Raw genomic sequence first — 26262 nt, 5'->3', positions numbered from 1 at the left:
GTCTGTTGACAATCTTCTCCGTGACTTTCCCTGGGAAAGGGAGCAGGGGGATGGGCCGGAAGTTCTTGAGGTCCGCCTTGGGTTTCTTCAGTAGGGTGTTGATCTCGGCGTGCTTCCAGCTCTGCAGGAAGGTAGCGGTCTCGAAAGAGGTGTTGATTGTTTTCTGGAGATGGGGTGCGATGGCTGTGCTGGCTTTGTTGAAAACGTGGTGAGGGCATGGGTCGGATGGGGATCCGGAGTGGATGGAGTTCATGGTCTGGATGCTGTCTTCGTCGCTGACGTTGGACCAGGTGGGCAGGCGACTAGTGTTTATGGGGGTCGTTGGGGTGGTGGTCTCAGCGGTAGGTGTGACGGTATCGGAAATGAAGCTGTCGTGGATGTCGGTGATCTTGCAGTGAAAGAAGGTGGCACAGGTCTTGTGATGGCGGGATATTGTTCGTGTTGGAGCTGGGATTGGAGAGTTCTTTCACGATGCTGAAGAGCTCTTTGGTGTTGTGTGCGTTGTTGTATAGGCGGTCTTCGAAGGCGGTCTTCGAAGGTGGTCTTCGAAGGCGGTCCTCTTGGCGGTCCTGATGAGTTGGTGGTGTCTGCGGGTGGTGTTCTTGTGGGCTGTGTAGCTGTCCGGAGTTCGGTCGCGGAGCCATTTCTTCTCCAGCTTCCGACAGCTGCGCTTGAAGGTTCTGGACCATGTGGCTTTCTTGTTGGTGTAGTTGGTAGCGGAGGTCTTGAGTGGGGCGATGGTGTCGGCGCAGACTTTGATCCACTGTTTGAGGTTGATGGCGGCAGTGTCGGGTCGGTGGGGTCAGCGGGTGGTCTCAAGGCGAGGGTGGTGGTCAGTTGGTCCTTGGTGACCTTGCCCCAACAGCGGCGTGGCAACTGTTGGATGCGGTGGTGTGTGGTGGGCTTCTTGAAGGTGAAGTGGATGCATCTGTGGTCCGTCCAGTGGGGTTCGGAGGTGTGGTTGAAGGAGACGTGGGGGCTTGCGGAGAAGATGTGGTCCAGTGTGTCCAGCGGCGTGGGTGGGTGTCCTCACGAGCTGTTTGAGTCCAAGGTTGGCGATTAGGGCGGTGGAGTTGGCGTTGTTCTCGAAGTGGAAGTTCAGGTCCCCGAGGAGGATGTAATCCGTGGAGGCGTGGGGGCTGATGAGGTCGGTGATGGCGTCGCTGAACTGTGGTCGGGGTCCGGGTGGTCTGTAGACGAGTGTTTCTCTGAGGGTGGTGTTGGGGTCGGTGTGGATCTGGAAGTGCATGTGCTCGGAGGTGGTGAGGGTGTCCTCGCTGTTGGTTGAGACTCGGAGGGTGTCCTTGTGGATGATGGCGATTCCTCCTCCCACTCCGTTGGTGCGGTCTCGGCAGGAGATCTTGTAGCCCTCAGGGATGGCTATGGCGATGCCTGGTGCCGAGGTGGCATTCAGCCAGGTCTCCGTCCGGAAGGCGACGACTGGGTGGTTGAGTCTAGGAGGTCCCAGAGTTCGATGACGTGCTTGCGAGCGGAGCGGGTGTTGAGGAGGATGCATCGAGGTGGTTGGGTTCTCTGGTTTATGGTTTGGCGGGCCGGATGCCGGTGAAGCTGCAGTTCTGGCAGGTGAAGGGCCCTTAGGTGTGCTTCGGGGTGGCCCGGTAGCAGGAGTGGTATCGTCCGGCATGGAGTGCGCGGAGGGTGCTGGAGTCGTAGTGCAGTATGTGTTGTGGCGGCTTCGGGGCCAGGGGTTCTGGCTCTGGGCACGGTCCAGGCGCGGACAGGCGCAGACGGGCTTGCCTTTGGCACGCAGTCGGCATGTCCCCTGCGCGTCCTGTCGGCGGTCGCCATTTGAGGCGGGGGGAGAAGGCGGGCGGCTAGGGGGCGTGGCCGCGGGGAAGCGGCAGGAAAAAAACAGTGGTACAGAAGGCAAGAGGGGGTGGTGGTGGGGGGGGGGGTGGCGGAGGGCTGTGACGGAAAAAAAGTACAGGAAGAAACGATGTGGCAGAACAACAGTAGCAAAATTACAGGCAACAAGCAGTGAAAAACAACAACCCACGAGTAAAGCGCTGGCGGAGCTCAGGGGGCTCGAACCCTGCAGGAGGCTGCGGCAAGGCGAGCGCGATCAGCAGGAGCATATGCGGCAAAGGGAGTGACTCGGCCCTTGGGCAAGGTCGAGGTCACCCTGAATGACCGGGAAGCCGCCTTATAAGGCGGGAGCGGGGCGGCGACGGGGCGTGGCAGGGGCGGGAAAAAAACAGTGGTACAGAAGGCAGTGGGGGAGGGGACTATTCTAAGTTTATGATCTCAGCAAGAATCCTCCGATACAGAACAATAATACTTTTCCAGTAAAGCAGCAAGAGCTGCCACTTTCTTATAGATGACAGTGACCTAGGGATGCAAACTGCAATTTGGCCCCTTGGATGAGAAATACAAATAGGTTCTATGAATGCTACATTTGTTTTTTTAATATAGTGTCTAGGGCGGGTAGAGGTGTCTGTCTTGCACTATGTGAGTTGGAGGTTAGGGATAGAATGTTTCCCAGACTACCAGTCCATGGGTCTAACCATGCACTACAACAGCAACTGGGTATTTTGGCTATTAATTGATAGTGGACAGTGTCCCTTTTGAGAAAAGAGTTATCGAGCAGACAGAGGGATGTCTTTCTTTAGTTCAAAGTGAGCTCTAAAATATTACAGAATATAAACTGAATTTTCGGCAGTCTGACAGTCCAAATCCAATCGGATTATTCTTCTACAAATTACACAACAGTAAATCATTTGAGGAAAAGTATATTTTGTTCTAGGTTATATCCTCAGATGTGAACCTCAGATTTTTTATTCACCTCCCTAAACAATTCCACTTCAAATAAGTAGAACATTAAATTGTCTGGAAAACGGAATGGTTGAAGGCAAACACCATTGTTGGGTAAATAGATCCTGCACGATCATTTATGACAGTGAATTATTCACATCACTAGTATGTCAATAAAAGAGGGCTGTGAATGCTTGGCTCAAATAAGAAAAAATAAAGCAACAAGCACAGCAAGTCACAAACAAAGAACACGTCCTAGGACCTGCATTTTGTTCATGTGGCTTTTAAACAGATCTATGTAAACATTCAACTTGTACTCAAGCTCCAGGTATTCAACCGTCAATACTGAGAAAGCAAACTATAATGGGAGTTAGGCGTGCCACTTAATGAACAATGAATGAACATCACAATTCATTGGCAACCCACCAAGTGTCCCTCAGGAATATCACAGATGTAGCCAAACATGAATTGTGAAAGTGAGGTAATCAGTTGTGTCTTAAAGGGAATACGTGTTTACCACTAGGCTTTTCTCAGAGGACTAATAATTCCCTTGAAATCCTGAAACACAATAGGACGTGCAGGCATCTAAGTTTCTAGTCTTTCCTGGGTTTAAGCCAAGTAATGGATCAGTAAACCATGAAAAACAAATTATGGACATTTCCATAAAATTATACAGAAATGAAAAATGAAAATATATTAAATTGAATACATACTTTAGGAGTTTTTTCCTGTCCAGAGACTTTTGAGTAGCTGCTGAGAGTGATGCTCTTTCTCGAGGGCTCTTTTCTTTCTCCTGAAAAAAAATGAGATTAATAGAAGCAACCACATTTCTGCATACTCGAAATATGCCTTTTTGAATAAAAAAAAACTTTAAACATGGATGTTTATTGGTAAACTACTGCAGAATTCCAGCTTTTTGGTAAAGTCATCTTGAGTTCCAAAACAACAGAGGATAGCAAAATCCTGGATACAGTGTGAAAACAAAAGTGGAAAAGTACAAAAGCTTTTACAAACCGATATGTACAAGAAAGAAAACATAATAAAACAATGCTTTTATGATTATTGAAGTGCTCCTACTGCTTCCCAGCTGGGTGGAACTTCCTGCAATTACATGCAGGACCCTTAAAAGCTTCTTAAAATAAACTGTCACTTAAAACTGTCACTATTACCAGTAGATACCCTTTGTATGCCTTGGTCCTACCCATGTGACAGCAGTCGTCCCATTCAGCTCTTACATGATATTTCCAACATGCAAAGCTGAAAATGGCCGTTAGCCCAAACAGCAAGGACTAATAGTACCAAAATAACCATGAAAGTAATTGTTCTTACTCCATTAACCTGCTATACATGGTCTGCAACTGATTAGGATGAATTAACACCCAAATGCTTGGAGATACCGCATATGCTAGATTTCCTGATAGAAAGCAACATAATTCTTGGATGAATCATAGGAGTAATGCTTAGACAAAGTATGAGGAGTTGTTCCTGTTTTGATTCAACATTGTCTCCTATGCAGAGGACACCCAGCGGATCCTCTCACTCACCAATGAGTCCACAATTGCCAGAAACAACTTCCACAATGGAATGAAGGCCGTCGCTACCTAGATGAAAGACAGCTGCCTCAAGCCCAACTCGAACAAGACCGAAGTTCTATTTCTGGGGCCCAACACCTCCGCTTGGGAAGACTCCTGGTGGCCCACTGCATTAGGAATCCCCCCCACCCCACACCCATGGACCACTTACAAAACCTCAGGATTATACTAGACTCCTCGTTCATGATAAACTACCAGATCAACACAATCTCCTCATCATGCTTCCACTCTCTTCAACTGCTTCGAAAAATCTTCAGATGAATCCCCACGGAGGCCAAAAAAAACGGTCACCCACGTAGCCATCAGCAGCAGACCCTACTATGGCAAAACACACTACGCAGGAGTCACCCAGAAACTCCTTTGGGAACGACAGAATGTTGAGAAAGTCACAGCCAGACTGGTCCTCAACATCCCACGCTGTAGCCACATCTCCGAACTCCTGCGAGAACTCCACTGGCTCCTAGTCAACAAAATGTCATGTTCAAGCTCCTCACACGCCTAATAAGCCCTCCATGATGCCGGACTAGAATACCTGAACCACCGCCTCTCATTACAGGTACCCACCAGATACTTTCACTCCACTAAACTGGTCCTTGCCACCATCCCTCGGAACCGCAAGACCAGGACCGGAGGAAGATCCTTCTCCTACCTCTCTGCCAAAACCTGGAACACCCTGCCTCTCCACCTCAGGCTATCCCCGTCACTGACCCAATTCAGGAAGGATCTCAAGATGTGGATTTTGTTATTTTTAAATAAATCTTTTTATTAACTTTGTTCGATGAGACAGAAAATATAGAGCCGTGTGCAAATTGGCCTGTAAAGTGATAGCAGTTCATTGTACAAACGAGAGCATGCAGAACAGTATCAAGACGTGGATTTTTGACTGAACCTCAGTGCCCATTAGGCCCCGGAAGCCCCACAAGCCCCTAAAGACCCTCATGGGTAAGCACAATCAGTCTTGAACTAGTGCCCCATAGGAAAAGTACAGCCCAAACTGCCAAACATTCCTAGACTGGACAAAAGCATCCTAGGACCGGTTATGGGGTTTCACCCCTCATCAGCCAGGCTAGCCTGAATCCAGTGGCACAGTGAGTCCCGGACCCATGTCTGGGTATACCCGGCGCACTTAGGGCGAGAAGAACAAGTTACTTACCTTCGGTAATGCTTTTTCTGGTGGATACAAATCTGCCTGTGGATTCCTCACCTTGTGAATATCCCCTGCGCCAGCAACATTAAGAAACATTTGTAGCTATCCACGCCGACGAGGATGTAGACGACGTCACAAAGGCACCAATCCGCTTGAAACCTCGCTGACGTCACTGGACCCATAAGAGAGCCTCGTCGGCGTGATGACGTCAGTTCCGCCCTTTTTTCTGTGCCCCTGAGGCACACGGACAGACCGACATAAATAGGTACAGTATACACAGTACACAGTATTCAAACCAACACACATAGTGTAAAATCATTGCAAAAAGCATGAACAATTAACATCCCATTGAAAGAAACAACAAGATTAGAGGTATAGAAGAGTGGACAAACGGTGAGGCGGGTGTGTCAGTGAGGAATCCATAGGCAGATACTGTATCCACCAGAAAAAGCGTTACAGAAGGTAAATAACTTGTTCTTCTGATGGATACATCTGCCAGTGGATTCCTCACCTTGTGAATAGAGTCCCACAGCAGTCCCCACTCCCGGAGGGAGACCACTCCCCTATACCAAGAAATCCTGAATGACAGAACACGCAAAGTGACCATCCCTCCTCACTTCGGAATCTAAGCAGTAATGCTTCGCGAAAGTGTGGATGGAGGCCCAAGTTGCCGCTCTAAAAATGTCCTCTACAGGTAAACCCCTAGACAAAGCAGAAGTATAAGACTTTGCTCTAGTAGAGTGAGCTCTTATGCCCTCTGGAAGGTCCTTACCAGCCAGGGCGTAGCAGATCTTGATGCACAAGATAATCCATCTGGAAAGTGTGCGCTTGTGCACTGCTCTTCCTTTCCTGCAGCCAGCAAATCCAACAAAGAGCTGGTCGTCCACATGATAGTCTTTGGTCCTATCGAGATAAAAGCTCACCGCCCTCTTAGGGTCCAGGCGGTGAAGCCGCTCCTCCTCCTTGGAAGGGTGAGGGGGAGGATAGAAGGTAGGAAGGGTAAGGTGAGGTCGGGAGCGGAGTCGTGCCTTTGTGACGTGGTCTACATCCTCGTCGGCGTGGAGAGCTACAAAAGTTTACGAATGTTGCTGGCGCAGGGGATATTCACAAGGTGAGGAATCCACTGGCAGATGTATACATCAGAAAGCAAAAGACAAACAAATGATCTGGGTTAAAGCCATAGTTCTTTTGCTCACCCTGCCATCCCAGGGTGGAAAGGTATGCCCAGACATGGGTCCTGTGCTCTCCATGCCACTGGAGTCAAGCTAGCCTGGCTAATGAGGGTTGATGTCCTGAAACCTGTCCCAGGATGCTTGTTTACAGTCCAGGGAGGACCGGGCCTGGCAGTTTGGGCTGGACTGTTTCAATGGAGAAAAGGGTCAAGACAGATTTGCATATGGCTGGGTCTAAACAGGAATGGCATGGGAGCAACAAAAAAAATGGATTTACACCCAGATCTCTGTACTGGGGTGAATGTTTGACATTGTATATGAGGTGCACATGCATGATACAGGTTGGGCAAAGCTTTAGCAGACTGTACAACCCTGGTTCTAGTTTTCTGTTTACTGTCTTACATTCCAATTTGTAAAACACGATATATATAACTAAATGAATTGCTACTAGAAAAATGTACTTGCATTCATTTTGGATTAATAGTGAATACTAGTCGTCTTCACAGCGATTCCTCGCCATATGAATATCGAGGTATCAAAATGTTCTGAAAATGCGCTGCTCACCAATTCCTCTGTAGCATTGTTGAATGGCACCAAGTGGCCTCGGTTGCAACTTCACCCGCCCAGGATGTGACAACAATGGAACATTTAAGGTGCCAATTGGTGTGCTGGCAATTTTTTCTATATCTCAGCGAGGTGTGCGAAGAGGGACAGAGAGCATTAAGGACAGAGCCCACCACAGAAAATGTCACATTTGTGTACCATGAAATCTTATTAGTCATACCACTAACTCATCAGTGGAGGAGGGAGAGAGGTGAGGAAGGATTAGTTACTTACCTGTAATCCTAGTTCTCTTCCAGGGGTATCCTCATCAAAGTCATAAGCATTAGAATATTCCCTCCCATGCGTGGGACCCCGGAAACACTATATTATATATATATATATATATATATATATATATATATATATATATATATATATATATACATACATACATACATACATATATACATATATATATACATATATACAAGCAATAGCAGCCAAATACACAATAGAGCTGGATTATGCTGTACAGAATTTCCACCATACATGAAACATATGCATTAGAAACATGAAAAACAACACCAAAGATTGTTTCGAAACTGTTTTAATGCTGAAAAAACAGTAGAAATTCTCATCATACCCTGAAAGCATAGAAAGCTCCCAGGCTGCATTGCAAACACACAGTCTAAAAAGACTGAAAAGCTAACCTGTAGCTGCATGCTACAAAAAACTGACACTGTGCCTTTAAGGCACTCATGACCCCCAGTATCCCATCATGCCTCAGGGGTGACAGTTGGGTCAGTTGTTCTTTTCGGAGACTGAAAAACCATGGAAACAAATAGGTTAACAATATCTCCAAGTTAATAAAGATCCTTTGCCCGGGGAGGCGGGAGGGTTGCTTATGACTTTGATGAGGATACCCCTGGAAGAGAACTAGGATTACAGGTAAGTAACTAATCCTTCTCTTCCAGGGGATCCTCATCAATAGTCATAAGCATTAGAATAGAATAGCGAGCCTAACCTCATCTCCGTGCGGGCAAAGGAGTAACAATACAGTAATAACAATACTAAGCCTAGAAAAAACTAAGCTTGTACAGGCCGCAGGCTACCCAAATAGATTCCTCAAAGAGGCTTGTCCTACTTGAACATCAGTCCTGGAATCAGATTCTAGACAGTAATGCCTTGTAAAGGTATGAACTGATCTCCAGGTTGCAGCCTTGCAAATCTCTGACATAGGGACATCATGCAGGAAAGCTACTGTGGCCGCCTTCCCCCTAGTTGTGTGTGCTTTAGGTGACAAAATTAAAGGCTTGCCTGCAAGCTGATAAGCCAATGTAATACAGGAGACAATCCATCTGGAGATGGATCTCTTGGCAGCTGGAAAGCCCGTTCTCAGAGGACCATAGTTGATAAACAATTGGTCCGTCTGTGGTAAAATCGATTACCTATACTTAATTTGCTATCAATAATCAATAAGAATAACTCAGTAAAATAAGAGGCAAAATCCGGGATATTGAGGTAAACTCAAAAGGGTTTTATTCCTGTAAAAGGAATTGGGTTATTGGCTCGAGCCAAGGTGGCATAACCATTCCATTCACCACACAGGGTTCAGGAAGGGAAGACAGACAACATATTGTTTACAGAAATACATATATATAGTCAATGCATTACAATGTATGAGCATATAGTAGGCGTAACAGCTGGAAAAGTAGAGATAAAACATGGAAACGTCATTAAACGTCATTAAAAAGGCGGTATAATAGGCGTGCATGAAGGCGTACACTAGAAACGTCATTGATCATGAGGTCACAAAATGGGTGGATACATAAGAGAAATCTTGCAATGTCAGCAGAAATATAAGGCAGAGATGCGCGTGCAGCAGATTGACGTGAATCTGACGTATAACCAGAAGGTGAAAGGACTTGACATTTAGCACTACAAGTGTAGACATAAGTGTAGACATAAGTCTGGGATGTCAGATCAACCTAATCCCAAATCGTATCTGGTATCGTATGTTTAAGGAACAGTAGTGTCTGGAAGGGAAAAGGTCTCTCGGGCGGAGACTACTCTATACTGTCTGCATGTATGCGTCTACGTGTTGGCATGCAGGGTGAAGGGGCATGGGCCTACCATGGCAACGGAGTCTATGAATTACTTGCACGGAGACAGAAGAACTGGGCCCTCTGCTCCTGCAGCTGGGAGGATGTTTACTTGAGCTACGAGACAGGAATGTGTTTTCGAGGAGTGGAGCAGATAATTCGAAGGTTGAAGACGGTCTTGGCAGGCAGAGGTTAGGCTATGCGCCGGAGCCGCGCAAGGAAGTAAGGTGGGGCCACTGGCACAGAGGTAGCCTGGGCTGGGGCCCTCGGAGTCAGAAAGCAGGAGAGAACTCGAAAAAGGCTCAATGGCATATTCCGGGCCTACTTCGCCAGAGCTGAAAAACGTGTAAAGTGTACCACAAAAAGACGGTGGCACAGCATATATAGAAACTGAATATTCAATCCGTTCATGGCGGATCTGAAAGAGGACAAGTTAAAGATGGACGCAAATGTATTTGCATCTTCGTAGCTGGCACAGGAGGGAAATAACATGCACTGTAAGCTGGTACATGGGAGACGGTGGGGTACTCGCTGGGGAACACTACTCGATCAAAAATTATATTTCCTCATTCCCTCCTTGTTCCCCACGGACCCTTCATGAAACATCGATTCTCATTAATTGATCGACTTGTTCACTTAACATCAATTGCTCTTCTTGCTTTATGCGCTTTGAATGGGAATCTGAACGTGGAACACATGAAGTGGCACACAGGCCGCAAATTGCCGGTCCACATTGGATACACAGGCAACAACTGAATACTACAAGAAAACCAATACCTAGGAGGGATAGGATCTTCCACCCCCAGGCTGACAACGTTGTCCAGAACCAACCGGACCAAGTCCAGGTGCCTGGAGTCTGATGAATTAAACTTGCAATCTTATGGAGACGTGTAATAGCTTTGTACACGGATGGCGCGTTATTAGGGATGAAAATACAACAGCTTGACCCGATGACCTTACAAGCTCCACCCCTATCTGCCAAGATGACGTCAATAACAAGGCGGTTCTGAAGAACAACAACCCGCATAGCGGACTGCTCCTCCGTTAAGTTACCTAGAGCTGAAGCGGTCTCAAGTACCACTGCTTCGAGGGTTCTGGTTAATCTACGGATTAGTTTACTATTTGAAACAGTACCTAGATAGGGGAAGAAACCTTTATTGAAATCTGTATATTGTTCCCATGTAGTTTCTTTATAATTGACAAGCGGGAGATCTCGTTGATATCGATGCTTAATCAGATTGGTATTTCTATGATAGTCGGGAGGGGCTAGAAAAACAGGTGGCAGAAGGAATGCAATATAACAGGTGCCATCCCAGTCTAAAGGCAAACGGACATATGCAGTATGACCACAAACAAAATAGGAATGACGTAAAGCCCTAAACGTGGATCTACCATGATCAGTAAATTCGACTACAGTGGTGCATTTACTATGACCTACGTGTACAGAACCATTTTTGCGAACACATAGTTCACCAGTAACAGGTAAGACTGCCATAGCAGGTAGAACAGGAGCAGCTTCGGATTCGACAGATAAAATCATGAAAGTGACTGTGTAATTTCCTAACCCATATACTTCGTTTTCTAGATCAGTTCCAGTGTCAACGGGGAGTCCCTCCTTGTCAGGGTAGCATACCTTAAGCAGGACTAAGTTCAGGTCACCCCAAACCCAGTTACCTTCATAAATAGCAGCAGTAGAAACTAGGGAATTGAGCATTTTAAACCATGCGGCACATGTGCCATTGTGAGTGAACGGGTACGGAAAAAGGGGCAAAACACCCTTGTTTTCTTGGTAAGGAGGGAGTCGACCACATATCCAGCAATTAGTAGCATTGGTAGCCTGATGGGAATGATGTAACATACTAATGAAAGTGTTGTTGCGCAGCGCAAGTCTATATGATAATTCATGAGGCGGGAGTTCACTAAAAGAATGTTCAGTAGTAGCATTATAAGTAGCACGCTTGAATATAGGGTAATATATATGCAGTAGAATACCAGCAGTGATAACCAGCAAACATAGGAAAAACACAACAAGTAGTGTCACTATACAGCGACTACGAAGTGATTTGCAATACGCCTTTTTCTTATGTTGTCTTTGTCTATCTGTCTCTCTATCGCGATCTAGGGGATACATGTCAGAAACTAATTTAACCGATTCACCTAGGGGAGGACTTAAACAATTAAACTGTCTGACTTGCTAGATCGTAACTTTTGTCTGTAAATTTCTGAAGCAGTTTTCTCAACCAAAGGGAGTTTCGTGTCAGTTTGTGGAGGAGGGCAGGGCTTAGTGTCCAAGTCCGAAGGAAGTCCAAAGTATTTTTTAATATGGCTGGAATGCAGCCATCCCTTCCTGCCCTCAATCTTAACAGCTGTCCTCGTTGTCAGCAGAACCAACTTCGGCGATTGCCAGCGGGGCTCCAGCGGACTCTTCCGATCAAAATTCCTCACGTATACGAAGTCGCCAGGCACCACTTCATGGGGCTTCGTCTCAGTATTGTCGGGAAAGGCTGCAGCTACCTGTGAACGACAAGATTGTAGTGCAGACATCAAGGAGGCAAGGTAATCTGTCAGCATAAGACAATCAACATCAGTTATTTTACGCGGAATGGGCGTCCCCCACATATTCGGTGGCCTACCGAAGACCACTTCATACGGGGATAGTCCAGAACGGGAATGGGCCACCATCCTCATATAGAAGAGGGCGACCGGCAAGGCAACTATCCAGTCTATACCTTTGTCTCTACAGATCTTGGAAAGTCGGATTTTCAATGTTTGATTATGGCGCTCCACGAGACCTGCTGCCTCGGGATGCCGGACACAATGGAACTTCCACTGGTAACCTAACAGAAGTGTAATGTGTTTCACAAGTTCGGATGAGAATGGCTGACCATTATCTGAGTACACGATACGGGGCAAACCATACCGCGGGAAGTATTCACGAACCAACTGCTTGGCAGTGGTCGGAGCAGTATAATCGGGAACTGGGTATGCCTCTACCCATCGGGAAAGAGCACACACGACTACGAGAACATACTTGAATCCTCGACACCGTTCCATCTGGATATAATCCATCTGGAGGACTTCAAAAGGGTGGTCGGGAGGCTGAAATCCACCTTGCTCTACGGGGATGCTTTTACCTGGATTGAACTGACCACAAATCATGCAAGTACGCACTTTCTGTTTGGCTGCTGCCCGTAAATTTTTATTGGACCATATGTGTTGAATACTGTCTAGCATTGCTTTCTCACCAAGGTGTGCAGGACTATGTATTGTATTAATGATGACTTGTACCATAGAATCGGGGAGAAACCATGTAGATTTTCCCTTCGTCATCCATCCCTGGTCTGTTTGGACCCCTCCTAGTCTAGTCCATTCCTTAATTTCATCTGGTGTTGCATGTGACTGTATGTCGATCACATCATGTGCGGGATCCCTAACTGTCATGCAGTGTGCTGGTACCTCTATTTGTGTCTGATCAGTTACATGAGTTCGGTTCTGAGCAGTTTGCTTTGCTGTTCGGTCTGCCAGGTCGTTACCCTGGGAAATGACATCAGTAACCTTGGTGTGTGCTTTGCATTTCATGATAGAGATTGCAGTGGGTAGATGTATTGCATCTAACAGAGCTTGAATGAGAGGACCATGTTGGATGTTGGCACCGTGAGAAGTTAAGTAACCTCTCTCTCGCCAGAGGACTCCAAAGTCGTGAACGACTCCGAATGCATAACGTGAATCAGTATATATGTTGACTCTCTTATTTCGGGCTTGAATACATGCTTGTGTCAGAGCAATAAGCTCTGCTGCTTGGGCTGACAAAGTGTCAATACAATTCGTTTCGATGACTTCCGTGTCTGTCGTGACGGCGTAGGCTGCCACTAATTCACCTGTCTTTGTTCTCATACATGAACCATCCACATAAAGTGTCAGGTCTGGATCTGGTAACGGAACATCTGTCAAGTCTTGTCTGGGTTTTGTTGTGATAGTAATAACTTCAATGCAATCATGTGCCAATGGATCTACTCCATTTACTGGCAATAACGTGGCAGGATTCAATGTGCTGCAGCGTCTGATTTCGATGTGTGGCTGAAACAATGTCAATTCATAACCTGTCAATCTTGCTATGGTCAGGTGTTGGGTCTGAGTTCGATTCAAAAGGACTTCTACAGAATGTGGAACCTGTACTGTCAATGGGTGTCCTAACACAATAGAATCACTCTGTCTAATTGCTAAAGCTGTAGCTGCAACTGATTTCAAACATGCTGGAAGGGCTTGTGCGACTGGGTCTAATGTACTGGAAAAATAAGCACAAGGCTTATGTGAACCTGCTTGTTCCTGGGTGAGGACTGACAATGCAGTACCATCACGTTCTGTAACAAAAAGTGTAAAAGGCTTACTGTAACATGGTGTTGCTAAAACAGGTGCTTGACATAAGGCTTTCTTTAAGTCTTCAAAAGCTTGTGTATGTTCCTGAGTCCAAGGGAGGACAGACGAAGTCGCTGCCTCCTGTGTTGTTAACTGAATGAGTGGTTTTGCTAGAAATGCATATTGGGGAATCCATTGTCTGCAGTATGAAGTTAGGCCTATAAAGGCCCGCACTTCCTTTTGTGTTCTGGGTGGTGACATGTTAACAATTAACTGAATGCGATCAGGTGTGAGCTGTCTCCCCACTTTGGACAGCAAGTGACCCAGGTACACAACTTGCTGAACACAGAATTGTAGCTTCGAAGGAGACACCTTGTGTCCCTTGTCAGCCAGGAAGTTCAAAACAATCAGAGATGCATTTTCACATTCGGGTCCGCTTCGAGCGGTGATCAGCAGATCATCGACATACTGAAGCAGAGCAGTGTGGACGGGCATGTGGATACTGTCTAGTTGTTTTTTCAATGCTTGGCTATAGATGCTGGGGCTTTCTGTGAATCCTTGAGGTGCACGGGCAAATTTAAAAGATCGTCCATTTAAACTGAATCCGAACAAATATTGGCTCTCCGGATCAATAGGGACACTGAAGAAAGCATTCTTGAGATCGATTACAGTAAAGAACGCTGCTTCGGAATCAATAGCTGTCAGTAAAGAAGAGATATCAGGAACCACAGGGTACTGTGGTACAATACACTTGTTCAATTCGCGCAGATCAATAACCAATCGATAAACAGGTGGGGAATTTGGGTCAGTACGTTTAAGAACAGGAATGATAGGAGAATTACACACATTAGAGTCGGTTTCCACAACCACTCCTTGTGCGATGAGCTCGTCAATGATTTTCAGTAAAGCCACTACAGCATCTGGGGGTAACTTGTATTGTCGAATTCGTGGTAATACCACTCCTGCTTTAAGTGTGACTCGATACGGGGTAATGTGCATGCAACCTACATCAGTGGGGCCCTGCGCCCACAGGTGGGCAGGGACGTTCTGTAGTCGGGGATCCATATCTCTCAATACATAATGGCCTTTGAAATCTCGCAAAAATAGTCGTACTCCCTCGGGAGAACAACAAATAATAGCTCCTAAAGCTTTCAGTGTTTTTATGCCTAATAGATTTTCCGGACATGATTTCGTGAGCAATAAATCTGTAGTCCGTGTCAGAGGACCTACTGCAAGAGGGAGGGGTTGTGATACTTCGTTAATAATCGGTTTTCCTGAAAATCCGAGGGACACGTTCTGTGAGCCTGAGAGGGGTGCCCCTGGTACTTCATTGTGACTTATCGTGGTCCTGCTTGCCCCTGTATCAATGAGAAACTTTCTGTCTTTCCCTAAAACTTGACTATTTACATAAGGACCACTCTGATCTACAGGTACTTCAATAAGAGGCAAGCGGAATTCACTCTCTAGGCTGTTTCATGTGTATCGCTGGTAATCAGGGTAATCGTTCTGTGCATACTGATACATTTGCTGTGTCGTGGTTTGTGTTGCAGGAATAGGCTGTTGCTGAGGTATCGCTACTGTCTGTGAAGGAGCTGGCATGGGTGCGGTCTGCTGTGTATTCTGGGGTACTTGTTGTGAAGTCTGATCTTGTCTAGGAGGACGTGGTCTCTCTTTGGTCTTGCCCGTGGCAATATTATGTTTCAAAACGGCACATTCATTTATATAATGACCTGGCTGCTTGCAATAATTACATACACCTTTTACGGGAACTGACGAATTACTAGATTGGTTCGCACCCTTTTTCTGACCATCAGCAGGAACTGACTGAGCAACTAACATTTTCATTTTCGTATCCTTCATACGTCTCTGTTCGTGTTCTTGTTCTTCTCTAAGTCTATTCTGGTGATACTGTAACATTTGTAACATTTGCGAAGGGGTGTTAGCTTGCCAAGTGCTTTCTACTTTCAGTACTCTATTCTTGACCTGGGGTAAGGAATTCTCGACTAATTTCGTTACAAAAAGATGTGGATATGACTCGCTACTTGCTTTCAGACCGCTGTTAATACCAAAACATTTCTCAAATCGTGTATAAAAATCACTAGTGTCTTCATCAGGTTTCTGTTTGCATGCTGAAATTGCACCCCAATCTTCCTTTTTCGTACTCAATAAACGTGGCAACACTTGTACTAATAAACCTGGTAACAGTTTAACTTTATCTCCAAGCCCTAGGCCTGGCACTCGGGTATTCTCTTCATCCTCTAATGCAGCCCAATCAATCTTTGCATCACCCACCTCCCACTCTTTTTCTTTGAGTTTTTCATATACGCCTGGAGGCAGTAATACTTTCAGTATTTTCATAAGGTCGGGATAAGTGTAATCGCCCATTAATAACATATCCTTTATTTCGCGGTGAAAACCTGCAGGGTCTTTATCGTGACTGGGTACTAATTTCTTCATTTCCAATAATTCCATTTTAGTCACAGGAGTATACACGAATACGCGTCTAAGCGTGTGGTCTGCATTCTGTACGGGGTGCACTTCTCGCAACGGATTCTGTCTATCCATGTAATACATGATCTTTCGTTCCATAACGGGTGCTGCGTTAATCTGTGGACATAAGAATGTACTATACTTGTGGCGGTGTTCTAGAATTGCTTTAATTAGATCAGTACTTAAACCTTTCCATCTGTTCGTGACCAGTTCTATCAGTATATCGCGCAGGGGACCTGGATCAGAATGTTGGCTTTTATATAATAAAAGGAGATGCTGTATCATGTACATACCAGCTAAACGCTGTTCACTCGGTGTCAAGTTCAAAAACGTATGCGCTAACACATCGTCACCATATTTCTCAGAATTGTCAGCCCATTGCACGGCTGACCTGGCTAATTCTTGTTCATCCATAGAGTCCAGTGCATGATACCCCATGCGCTCTTGAAGTACTCGGTCGGTGGCTTGAAATAAGTGTTCGGGCGTTTTAGGATTACACATGGCTTCCTGATATATTCTTTTACATTCTGGGAGCACTAGACGCACTGGACTTTTAAACGGCCTTCCTTTACCTACATACGCGACCCTATCTCTGACTGGCAACTGTGCTTGTACTGGTGTCTCTGGTTCTTCCTCTGCCTCCTCCTCTGAGGATTCTCGTTTATCTGCATCTGCTTCTAGTGCAGCCTGTCTTTTCTCGTGCATCTTAGTTATTGAAGTTCTGATTCTTCGGTACATGTTCTCTATACTAGCTTCTTTATCATGCTGTCCATCGGCTATATGTCGGCCCCACTTGTGGAGTGCTTTCAAATCTTCCGGGTTCGCACCCGGCCTATCTGCTTCTCGAATAAAACAGTTTATAAGAAACCGTAATAACTTGGCTTTAGTATCTACTTTCTGATGCTCCATGGCCTCCTTAATGCTTTCAGGCCCTACTCCTGTCTGCACAAACTTATATATTCGATCCATATGTTCCGTCATTTCAGGTAATGACATTAGGAAGTTCGTGACTCGTCGTAAACGTACTGATGCAAGTAACATGTCTACATCATTCTTTTTACCAGGTACTGGATCATATCTACAATCTGCAAGGCGATCTCCATAAAATGTAATATCTGTTCTAGGTGTACGCTGTTGCGCTATTTCTCTAAGACTCAGGCGCTGGTTCGGTGGCGGAGTCTGGTAACCAGCCCCTCCGGACGCGCCTCCTGAGGCACCGGCTCCGTAAGGGTTAGTCGGATCTGTATCAAGGGAAGTAGGAAGAGGATTCTGGGGAGGAGTAGCTTGTGGGGGAGGAAGAGCATAAGGGTTCAGACCGTTAGGCGCAGGCACTGGCGCAGGCAAGGGGGCAGGTAATGGGGTATCAACATAGGTGGGAGCAACATCATCTAAGTAGGAAGAAAGGAAAACGTCCTTTGCTGTCCTCGGATGTGTCTTAGTCGGGAGTAATGGGGGTGGTAGGTCCTTCGGTATTTCTGGAGAGGCCTTAGGCAGGCCTTTTGATAGGATGGGGAACATGCCATTCATAAGCGTATTACGCTGTCTGTCTACTTGTTCTAATTTTACTCTGATACCTTCCTCAACTAATGCGTTTTCTCGGACCTTGTCGGGTTCTTCCTTACTCTTTTCTTCTAGTCTGTGAGCTTTTTCTGTGCGCCTATGCGACTCTTTACGCCATAACTCGATGGCATCTTTCTGTGACTGTCTGGCTTTCTTTTTCCATAATGCTTCTTCTACTCTCATGATGCAATCTGCATCCCATGTCCCTGCAGCGGGCCATCTCTGATTCTCGGCCAATTCTTTAGTGTAGTCTACCCATAAGTCGAGAAATAAAACAGCATCTAGACCGTGTTTGTGGTACATAAAGTACCCTGGAGTGTCCCTAGGTGGAATGGGAACAGCTTCTTCTAGAACCCCCTTACGGGTTTTTATTTGTCTTAGTTTAGAGAACAACGGCATTCTGAAATCTGGCTACTTGATTCTTACTCAGATATGAACACACTATACATAAGACACGTCTAAGCACAACAATGAAAATCGAACATTCACTCATACCACGACATTTGAATGACACATTAAAATATTTCAAAAACGAACCACATTAATAGATAACAGTGACAACAGGATGTACCGCTAAACGGCACGGATACACCTTATACCGGTGCAGACTAGATATACTGCTATACAGTACAGATACACTGCTAAACAGTGCAGGACAGGTTCGTGTACCCGAACCCGACTAGACCGGCACAAACTAATGCGCACGTCAGGATGCGTCCCTAGCAACGGTACTCACCAGGAAGCACGGAAACAGAAGGCCTCGGAAACTCTGGACTGGACACGACACGGACTGGATTCGGACTCGACGCAGATACTTCGGAACTTCGGAACCTGGCGGGCCTCGGTATACCTCGGATCTTGCTCTCTCAGCTAGGCTCGGGTTGGGATCCTCCGCACTCCTCACCGCCTCGTCTGGGTGTCGATCGCAGCCTCAGTCACCTCCGTTGGCCTGAGGGAGATACAGGAAATCCTGCGGGTACGCGTAATTGTCCGTCCGGCTGTGGCAGGGGGCTAGGCCTGCAACGCACCGCCGGCGCGTGGGGTGGGGGAGGGGTCCCTGTTCGGGCGCCAGAACTGTGGTAAAATCGATTACCTATACTTAATTTGCTATCAATAATCAATAAGAATAACTCAGTAAAATAAGAGGCAAAATCCGGGATATTGAGGTAAACTCAAAAGGGTTTTATTCCTGTAAAAGGAATTGGGTTATTGGCTCGAGCCAAGGTGGCATAACCATTCCATTCACCACACAGGGTTCAGGAAGGGAAGACAGACAACATATTGTTTACAGAAATACATATATATAGTCAATGCATTACAATGTATGAGCATATAGTAGGCGTAACAGCTGGAAAAGTAGAGATAAAACATGGAAACGTCATTAAACGTCATTAAAAAGGCGGTATAATAGGCGTGCATGAAGGCGTACACTAGAAACGTCATTGATCATGAGGTCACAAAATGGGTGGATACATAAGAGAAATCTTGCAATGTCAGCAGAAATATAAGGCAGAGATGCGCGTGCAGCAGATTGACGTGAATCTGACGTATAACCAGAAGGTGAAAGGACTTGACATTTAGCACTACAAGTGTAGACATAAGTGTAGACATAAGTCTGGGATGTCAGATCAACCTAATCCCAAATCGTATCTGGTATCGTATGTTTAAGGAACAGTAGTGTCTGGAAGGGAAAAGGTCTCTCGGGCGGAGACTACTCTATACTGTCTGCATGTATGCGTCTACGTGTTGGCATGCAGGGTGAAGGGGCATGGGCCTACCATGGCAACGGAGTCTATGAATTACTTGCACGGAGACAGAAGAACTGGGCCCTCTGCTCCTGCAGCTGGGAGGATGTTTACTTGAGCTACGAGACAGGAATGTGTTTTCGAGGAGTGGAGCAGATAATTCGAAGGTTGAAGACGGTCTTGGCAGGCAGAGGTTAGGCTATGCGCCGGAGCCGCGCAAGGAAGTAAGGTGGGGCCACTGGCACAGAGGTAGCCTGGGCTGGGGCCCTCGGAGTCAGAAAGCAGGAGAGAACTCGAAAAAGGCTCAATGGCATATTCCGGGCCTACTTCGCCAGAGCTGAAAAACGTGTAAAGTGTACCACAAAAAGACGGTGGCACAGCATATATAGAAACTGAATATTCAATCCGTTCATGGCGGATCTGAAAGAGGACAAGTTAAAGATGGACGCAAATGTATTTGCATCTTCGTAGCTGGCACAGGAGGGAAATAACATGCACTGTAAGCTGGTACATGGAGACGGTGGGGTACTCGCTGGGGAACACTACTCGATCAAAAATTATATTTCCTCACGTCTTCCTACTCTTTTTGGTCTTTTCCAAATAAAATTGAAGGACTCTTTTGAGATCTAAAGAGTGGAGTGACCACTCAGCCGGGGTCGTAGGATTTGGAAAAAAAAGAAGGTACAGAAATAGGCTGATTTATATGAAAATTAGAGACAACCTTAGGTACAAATGATGGATGTGCCCTTAAGACTACTCTGTTGTGATGGAAAACAGTGTATGGTTCTTTTGTACACAGCGCTTGTATTTCACTTACTCTGCACGCTGATGTAATTGCAACTAGAAAAGCGGCCTTCCACGATAGGTGTTGAAAGGAAGCTCTGTGGATGGGTTCAAAGGGGGGGCCCATCAACTTAGACAACACTAGGTTTAATTCCCACGGAGGAGAAGGGTTTCATACAGGGGGTACACTTTCTTCAACCCCTGTAAGAAGTCCTTGGCCACCTCCATCTGGAAGAAGGAGGGCTGAGTGGGAGACTTCCTATAAGCCGTAATGTCCGAGAGGTTCACCATGATCAAAACATATTTAAGACCAGATCTTGCCAGGTACAGCAGGTAAGGCAGAATCACATCCTCCTGTGCTGATGAGCGATCAAAGTGACATTCTCTGCACCAAAGAAAAAACCTCTTCCACTTAAACGCATAAGACGTTCTTGTGGAGGGTCGTTTCGCTTCCTTTAAAATGTGCATACAATCAGGTGGCACATTTGAATGTCCGTATTGTAGGACCTCAGGAGCCATGCTGTTAAGTGCAGTGAGGGAATGTTGGGATAAAGAATCCTCCCCCTCATCTTGGTCAGCAGGTCCTGCCTGCAGGGCAGTCTCCTCCACCTAAGTCTAATCCACCATGTCAGTCGCATGTGCCCTGTCTTTCGGGAGATGTGACTCAGGATTCTAGAGATTTCCACTCCTGGATGCATCAAGTCATTATAGAGCATGCTCCACCCAAAAGTCTTCTAGCTAAGGGTAGAAAGGGAAAAATGAATGCCCCCTGGTATTCACAGGCGCTGGCGGAAAAGCACCTTTTATGTGAAAAGAGTGAAAGAAAATGGAGAAAAACCTATGATCAATCAGCTAAAACTCGTTATACACAACAAAGGAAATCCTACTTGGCTAGTATCAAAATGGTCAAAAAGGAGTATTACATCAATGCTATTAAAGAGGCACAGCAAAAGCAGAAAACGGTTTTCTCCATAGTAAAGTCCTTCACCCACCCCAAAACTCTCCAACCGGAAATTCCGCCATCCTTAGGCTTCTGCAATAAAATTGCTGACTTTTTTTTAGGAGAAAATCGAGCTTTTACAGAGGGATTTTCCAACCCTTTCCCCTTCCCCTTTTCCTGGCTATCAGGAATCACCGGACACAAAGGCTGCTACCTTGAGTGCCTTCCAACCGGCCTCTCTTCTCCAAACTCGCGAAGTCATTCTGGCCTGTAAATCAGGTGCACCCTCTGATTCTTGCCCTCCCCAAATACTCCATCAGATAATTGATGTAGTTAACCCTACTATCAATGTGATAGTTAATGCGTCGCTTAGTTCAGGGATGGTACCTCTTGAGTGGAAAAAAGCTATTGTGAAACCTCTAATGAAAAAACCTAATAAATCCACCACCGATCTTTCCAATCTTCGTCCAATATTTCTCCTCCCAATCTTGGGTAAGATCACAGAGCAGATGGTATATCAAGAACTAAAAAATTTTGTCGAAACACAACATTTTACATTCTCAGCAGTCAGGTTTTCGACCTAGACATTAGACTGAAACAGCCCTCATAGAACTCTCTGATTCTATTAAATTCTTGCAGGATGAGGGTAGAAACGCGGTCTTGATTTTATTACAACTCACGGCAGCGTTCGACATCATCTCCCATAAAATCCTTATTGAAAGGTTGAGATGCATTGGCATAACAGAAGTGGTTTTGGCCTGGATAGTGTCTTTTCTATCTGACAGATCCCAAACCATCTCTTTGGGCCCCTTTCTGTCCAGGGAAAAAAAGGTTTCATCGGGTCCCGCAGGGCTCCATTTTGAGCCCTCTATTGTTCAACATTTATATGGTCCCCCTCATTGCATTGATAGAGTCATTCAGGATACTTGTAAGATCGTATGCCAATGACACCCAGTTAATGGGATCCATGGACAAGAACTCCTCGAACGCGGAACAAAATTTAAAGAGCTGCTTGATGGAGGTTTTCTTGTGGATGGATAATAACCACCTAAAATGCAATGCTAATAAGACAGAGATTCTGCCCCTGGGTAAAGAGGTTTATTTCTGCCCTAAGGACTGGTGGCCAGAGGAATCACCTGCACCCCCTCATTCGGTTGACACAGCCAGAAATTTAGGGGTCTTATTTGACTCCGCTCTTTCATTTGACCAGCATGTAAGGAATGTGGCAGGAAGTTGCTTTGGTATTATTAAATCACTAAAGACATTCTTCGATTTCCTGCCAACTCAATCCAGAAAGACGGTGGCAGTGGCCCTAATACTTTCAGGCCTAGACTATTGTAACGGCCTGATGGCAGGGGCAAAAAAAGACACGTTAAAAAAACTTCAGAGTGTGCAACATGCAACTGCAAGATTGGTACTCAAATTACCTAGAATATCTTCTGCTTCGGCTGCGCTTCGGACACTACATTGGCTCCCTCTACAGAAGAGGATCTTGTTTAAAATCCTGCTGACCGGGGGGAGGAGCCAAGCCAGCGACCGCGATGGCCGCCTGACTCCTCGGCTCCGCTGACCTGCCCGCTTCCTGTCCGAAGCGCATCGGATCCTGAACTCAATCCTGCTTGAAAACCGGCGCTTCGGAGCCGCGCTGGGCTTCCGCCTCGAATGGTGTGTTCCCCGCTGATCAGCTCGTTGTGGAACCGGAGATTTGCCTTGGTCCTGCCCCACCGCGGCGTGTGAGGGATCGGATCCTTTGTTCTTCGGCGAGGCTGCCCCCTGACTCGGCAGCCGCGGACGCCTGTAGCGGGAGGGGCCGGAGGCTGTTGGGCTACTGTTGCAAACGATTGCTACAGTGTGCCGTCCGGCCCGCTCTTCCCTGTCTGCTTCGATGTTGCCTCAGGAGCTACATTGTATCCCTCACCAGTCTCAGGATCGGCGCTGGGTGATTACACTATCCTTTGGCGCTGCAGCAGACGCCATTTTACCAGGCGCCCTTCACCTCTGCTGATAGCCCCCGGGGGATCCACGAGACGCTTTCCTTAAGGCAAGCTGCTTATGGCAGGACCCTGGACGGCGGGAGATAAACCTTCATCGTGGCTTAGTAGTGATTGCGCCCACTGCCTATACTATCGGCTTCGCCTTTGAGATGGGCTCCGGCAGCCACTACAGTGGACGACAACATGGCGACGCCCTCTGGGTGCGGGACTCGGCTGCTGTGGAGTCCATCGCCCTTGCAGATGTTTACATCGCCCTGCGCGACCTGCGGTCTTCTATGCGGGCTTGCACCCGTGATCTGGGAGACCGACTAAATGGAGTGATGTCCGGTGGGCTCCCGGACGACTGTGCTGCAGGCAGTTCCCCGCCGGACCTGCGATACCCGGTGACCGGCGGATGGGACCCGTGTACCCCGCCGTGTGATGCGACACGATCCACCCCGGATGACTCGGCTGCTGGGCCCTCTACTCTGGAGATGCTGGGGAGTGCGACGCTGGACCCTGCCTACCGGCTGGAGAGCGCTTGCTGGTCGACTTGCCCCGTGTCCACCTTGGGGTCCCCCGGAGGGCCCCCCTGCTCTGCCAAGATGTTGTTGCAACGGCCCTGGCCATTCGGCCTTCAGGTACTGCTGCTGGGTTTCCACCTTTGCTGGGTAGCTACTGAGTGTTCTGCACTACGTGGGACGGATTTCTGCGAGGGGCTTTTGAACTGGTGGTGGTCTTTACATTTGCACCTCATGTCCAAGATGGCCGCTGCCCGCCTGGACTTCGTTGCTGGGCTGGATCGACGGGGACAAGGCTGACACTATATATGTTTTAAACGTGGTCGGATGCTACATGGTTGACGGAAAAGTGGAACTGTTGGGATGGTATATGCTATTACGGTGTCGGGTCGGGATCCGAGGAAGGATGGCCGAGGGTGGTTTTCTTGACTGTATGTTTCCTTTGCCTGGGCCCTTCCCCGGTCTTCTGTGAATTCCTTTCTTTCTCTCTTTTCTCTTCTTCTGCATTTCGGGTACTCTTTTGGGGCGACAGGCACTCTGCGAGGGGGGGGTAGGCCGTAGCCTCTGCATGTGTGTAGGGTGGGGCGGGTGTACTTATGTTTTCTTTTTGTTACTATGGGCCTTGGTTTTATTCTCCTACTTTTACTCTTTCTCTCCCACTTTTTCCTGGGGTTTTTGGGTGGATCGATATGGTGTGGGTGGTAACTGCCGACCGTAGTAATGCAGCTTACGTTTTCTCCTGTTTGGTTCTCTGCGGTCCATTGCTGAACGGAAATTGTTTGCGCACTAATGATGCTGATACTCGCCCGCTTATGTCCTGGATGGTCTATCTTGCCTCAGATCTTTCTAACCCCCTTTTATGGACATACTAAAACTTTAAAATTAAACCTCACTTCTCCTGCTTCTCGGTGGCGCATATGTTTTCAGTGTAACTTGATATTATCCTGCTTGTGCTCATAGGTTGCCGGGACGCCTTTACCGTTTGCTATTGCACTTCAGATGCTACCGAGGCCGGCCGGATGGTTGTAGGCCCGTATTTGTATGATTCAATTGTGCAATAAAGGTTTTCAAAAAAAAAAAAAAAAAATCCTGCTGACCACCTTTAGAGCCCTCAACATGACAGGGCTGAAGTATCTTTCGAGGCAGTTCACCCGGTATGACCCTCCAAGAAGTCTGAGGTCATCAGGCGGCAATCTGATCAATATCCCCAAATTCCATTTCAAAACAAAGGGGGGAAAGACCCTTACTGTACTGGCCTCCAAGGCATGGAATGCCATGCCTAAGGATCTTAGACTCCTGAATAAGGAGAATGTCTTCAGGAAGCAATTAAAAACTTGGATTTAGAGCTTGTCTGATGTTATTGTAATGGCTGCTATCTAGATCCCACCGATGTATTGTACACTATTTCAGCGCCAGGATGCTCCTTTCGGAACGATAGTTTGCGCTTTATAAATATCCCATACAAATACAAATCCTGGGTGGAAGCACCAACAGCTGTAGAAGGTCCGGGTACCACCACTGCCGATGCCAGTCTGGGGCTACCAGGATCATGGTCATGCTGGATCTGATGAGTTTGGACACCACCTTCGGAATCAGGGGCAGAGGAGGAAATGCGTAAGCAAATGTCCCTGACCAGTCCATCAAAAGGGTATTCCCCCTTGTCCCTGGATGGTGGAATCTGGCCGCGAAGGCGTGGCATTTTGAGTTTTCGTCGTCCGCGAACAGATCTATTTCTGGACGACCCCAGCGATGGAAGAGGTCTGCCACCACCTCGTCGTGCAGCACCCAGTCTGGCTGATCTTCGAAGTGCCTGCTGAGTGCGTCGGCCTTGATATTTAGCTCTCCTGGGAGATGCACCGCTACTACTGTGAGGTTCCGGGCGAGCAGCCAGTGCCATATGGCTTGTGCCTCCAGAGAGAGAGAGGATGTGACCGAGTTCCGCCCTGCTTGTTCAGGTAGAACATGGTCGTCGTGTTGTCCGTTTGGATCAGAACTGAGTGTGATTCGAGTGCAGGAAGGAAGGACTTCAGAGCCAGATGGACTGCTCGAAGCTTCAGCATGTTAATATGGTAGGGCTGTTCTTTTGCTGACCACCTTCCTTGAATCTGCAGACACCCCATGTGTGCTCCCCAGCCTTGGAGAGACATGTCTGTGACTATAGACTGTGTCGGGAGAGGTTGCTGAAAAGGCACTCCCACCAGAAGGTTGCGAGGGTAAGTCCACAATTTGATGGAGGTCTTCGTCACCTGGGAAAGACAGATTCGGTCTACCCAGAGCCCTGTCGACTGATCCCATTGATCCTCCAGAGCCTGCTGTAAAGGTCGCATCCTCAGCCTGGCGGGAGGAATCAGGAAGATGCAGGACGCCATGGAACCCAGCAGAGACGCTACTTGACGCGCTGTAGGATTCTGGGACTGTAGTAGAATTCTGCACTTCTGCTGCATAGAAAATAGTCTCTCCTCCGAAGGATACGCTTTTCCCAATTTTGTATCCAGAACGGAGCCCAGGTAGTGAATGGATTGAGTTGGTAGTTGTACTGACTTCTCCATGTTGACATGGAGGCAGA

At 47.0% G+C, this 26262-nt stretch overlaps 1 protein-coding gene across 11 annotated transcripts in view; it reads right to left on the bottom strand.

Annotated features, from left to right (window-relative positions):
- The window catches only part of CCP110 (centriolar coiled-coil protein 110), a 429539-nt gene that overhangs the window by 67134 nt on the left and 336143 nt on the right, over positions 1-26262 (bottom strand). For all 11 annotated transcript variants that reach the window (XM_086940777.1, XM_086940775.1, XM_086940778.1 and 8 more), the window contains one exon: positions 3486-3565. In XM_086940777.1, the coding sequence (XP_086796903.1) occupies positions 3486-3565 (80 nt within the window). The remainder of the gene's footprint in view (positions 1-3485; positions 3566-26262) is intronic.

Source organism: Lissotriton vulgaris, chromosome 10 (assembly GCF_964263255.1).
Source record: "Lissotriton vulgaris chromosome 10, aLisVul1.2, whole genome shotgun sequence".
In the NCBI taxonomy this organism is placed as follows: domain Eukaryota; kingdom Metazoa; phylum Chordata; class Amphibia; order Caudata; family Salamandridae; genus Lissotriton; species Lissotriton vulgaris.
Note: the sequence above shows the minus strand (reverse complement) of the source record. Positions and strands in the feature narration are given on the sequence as shown.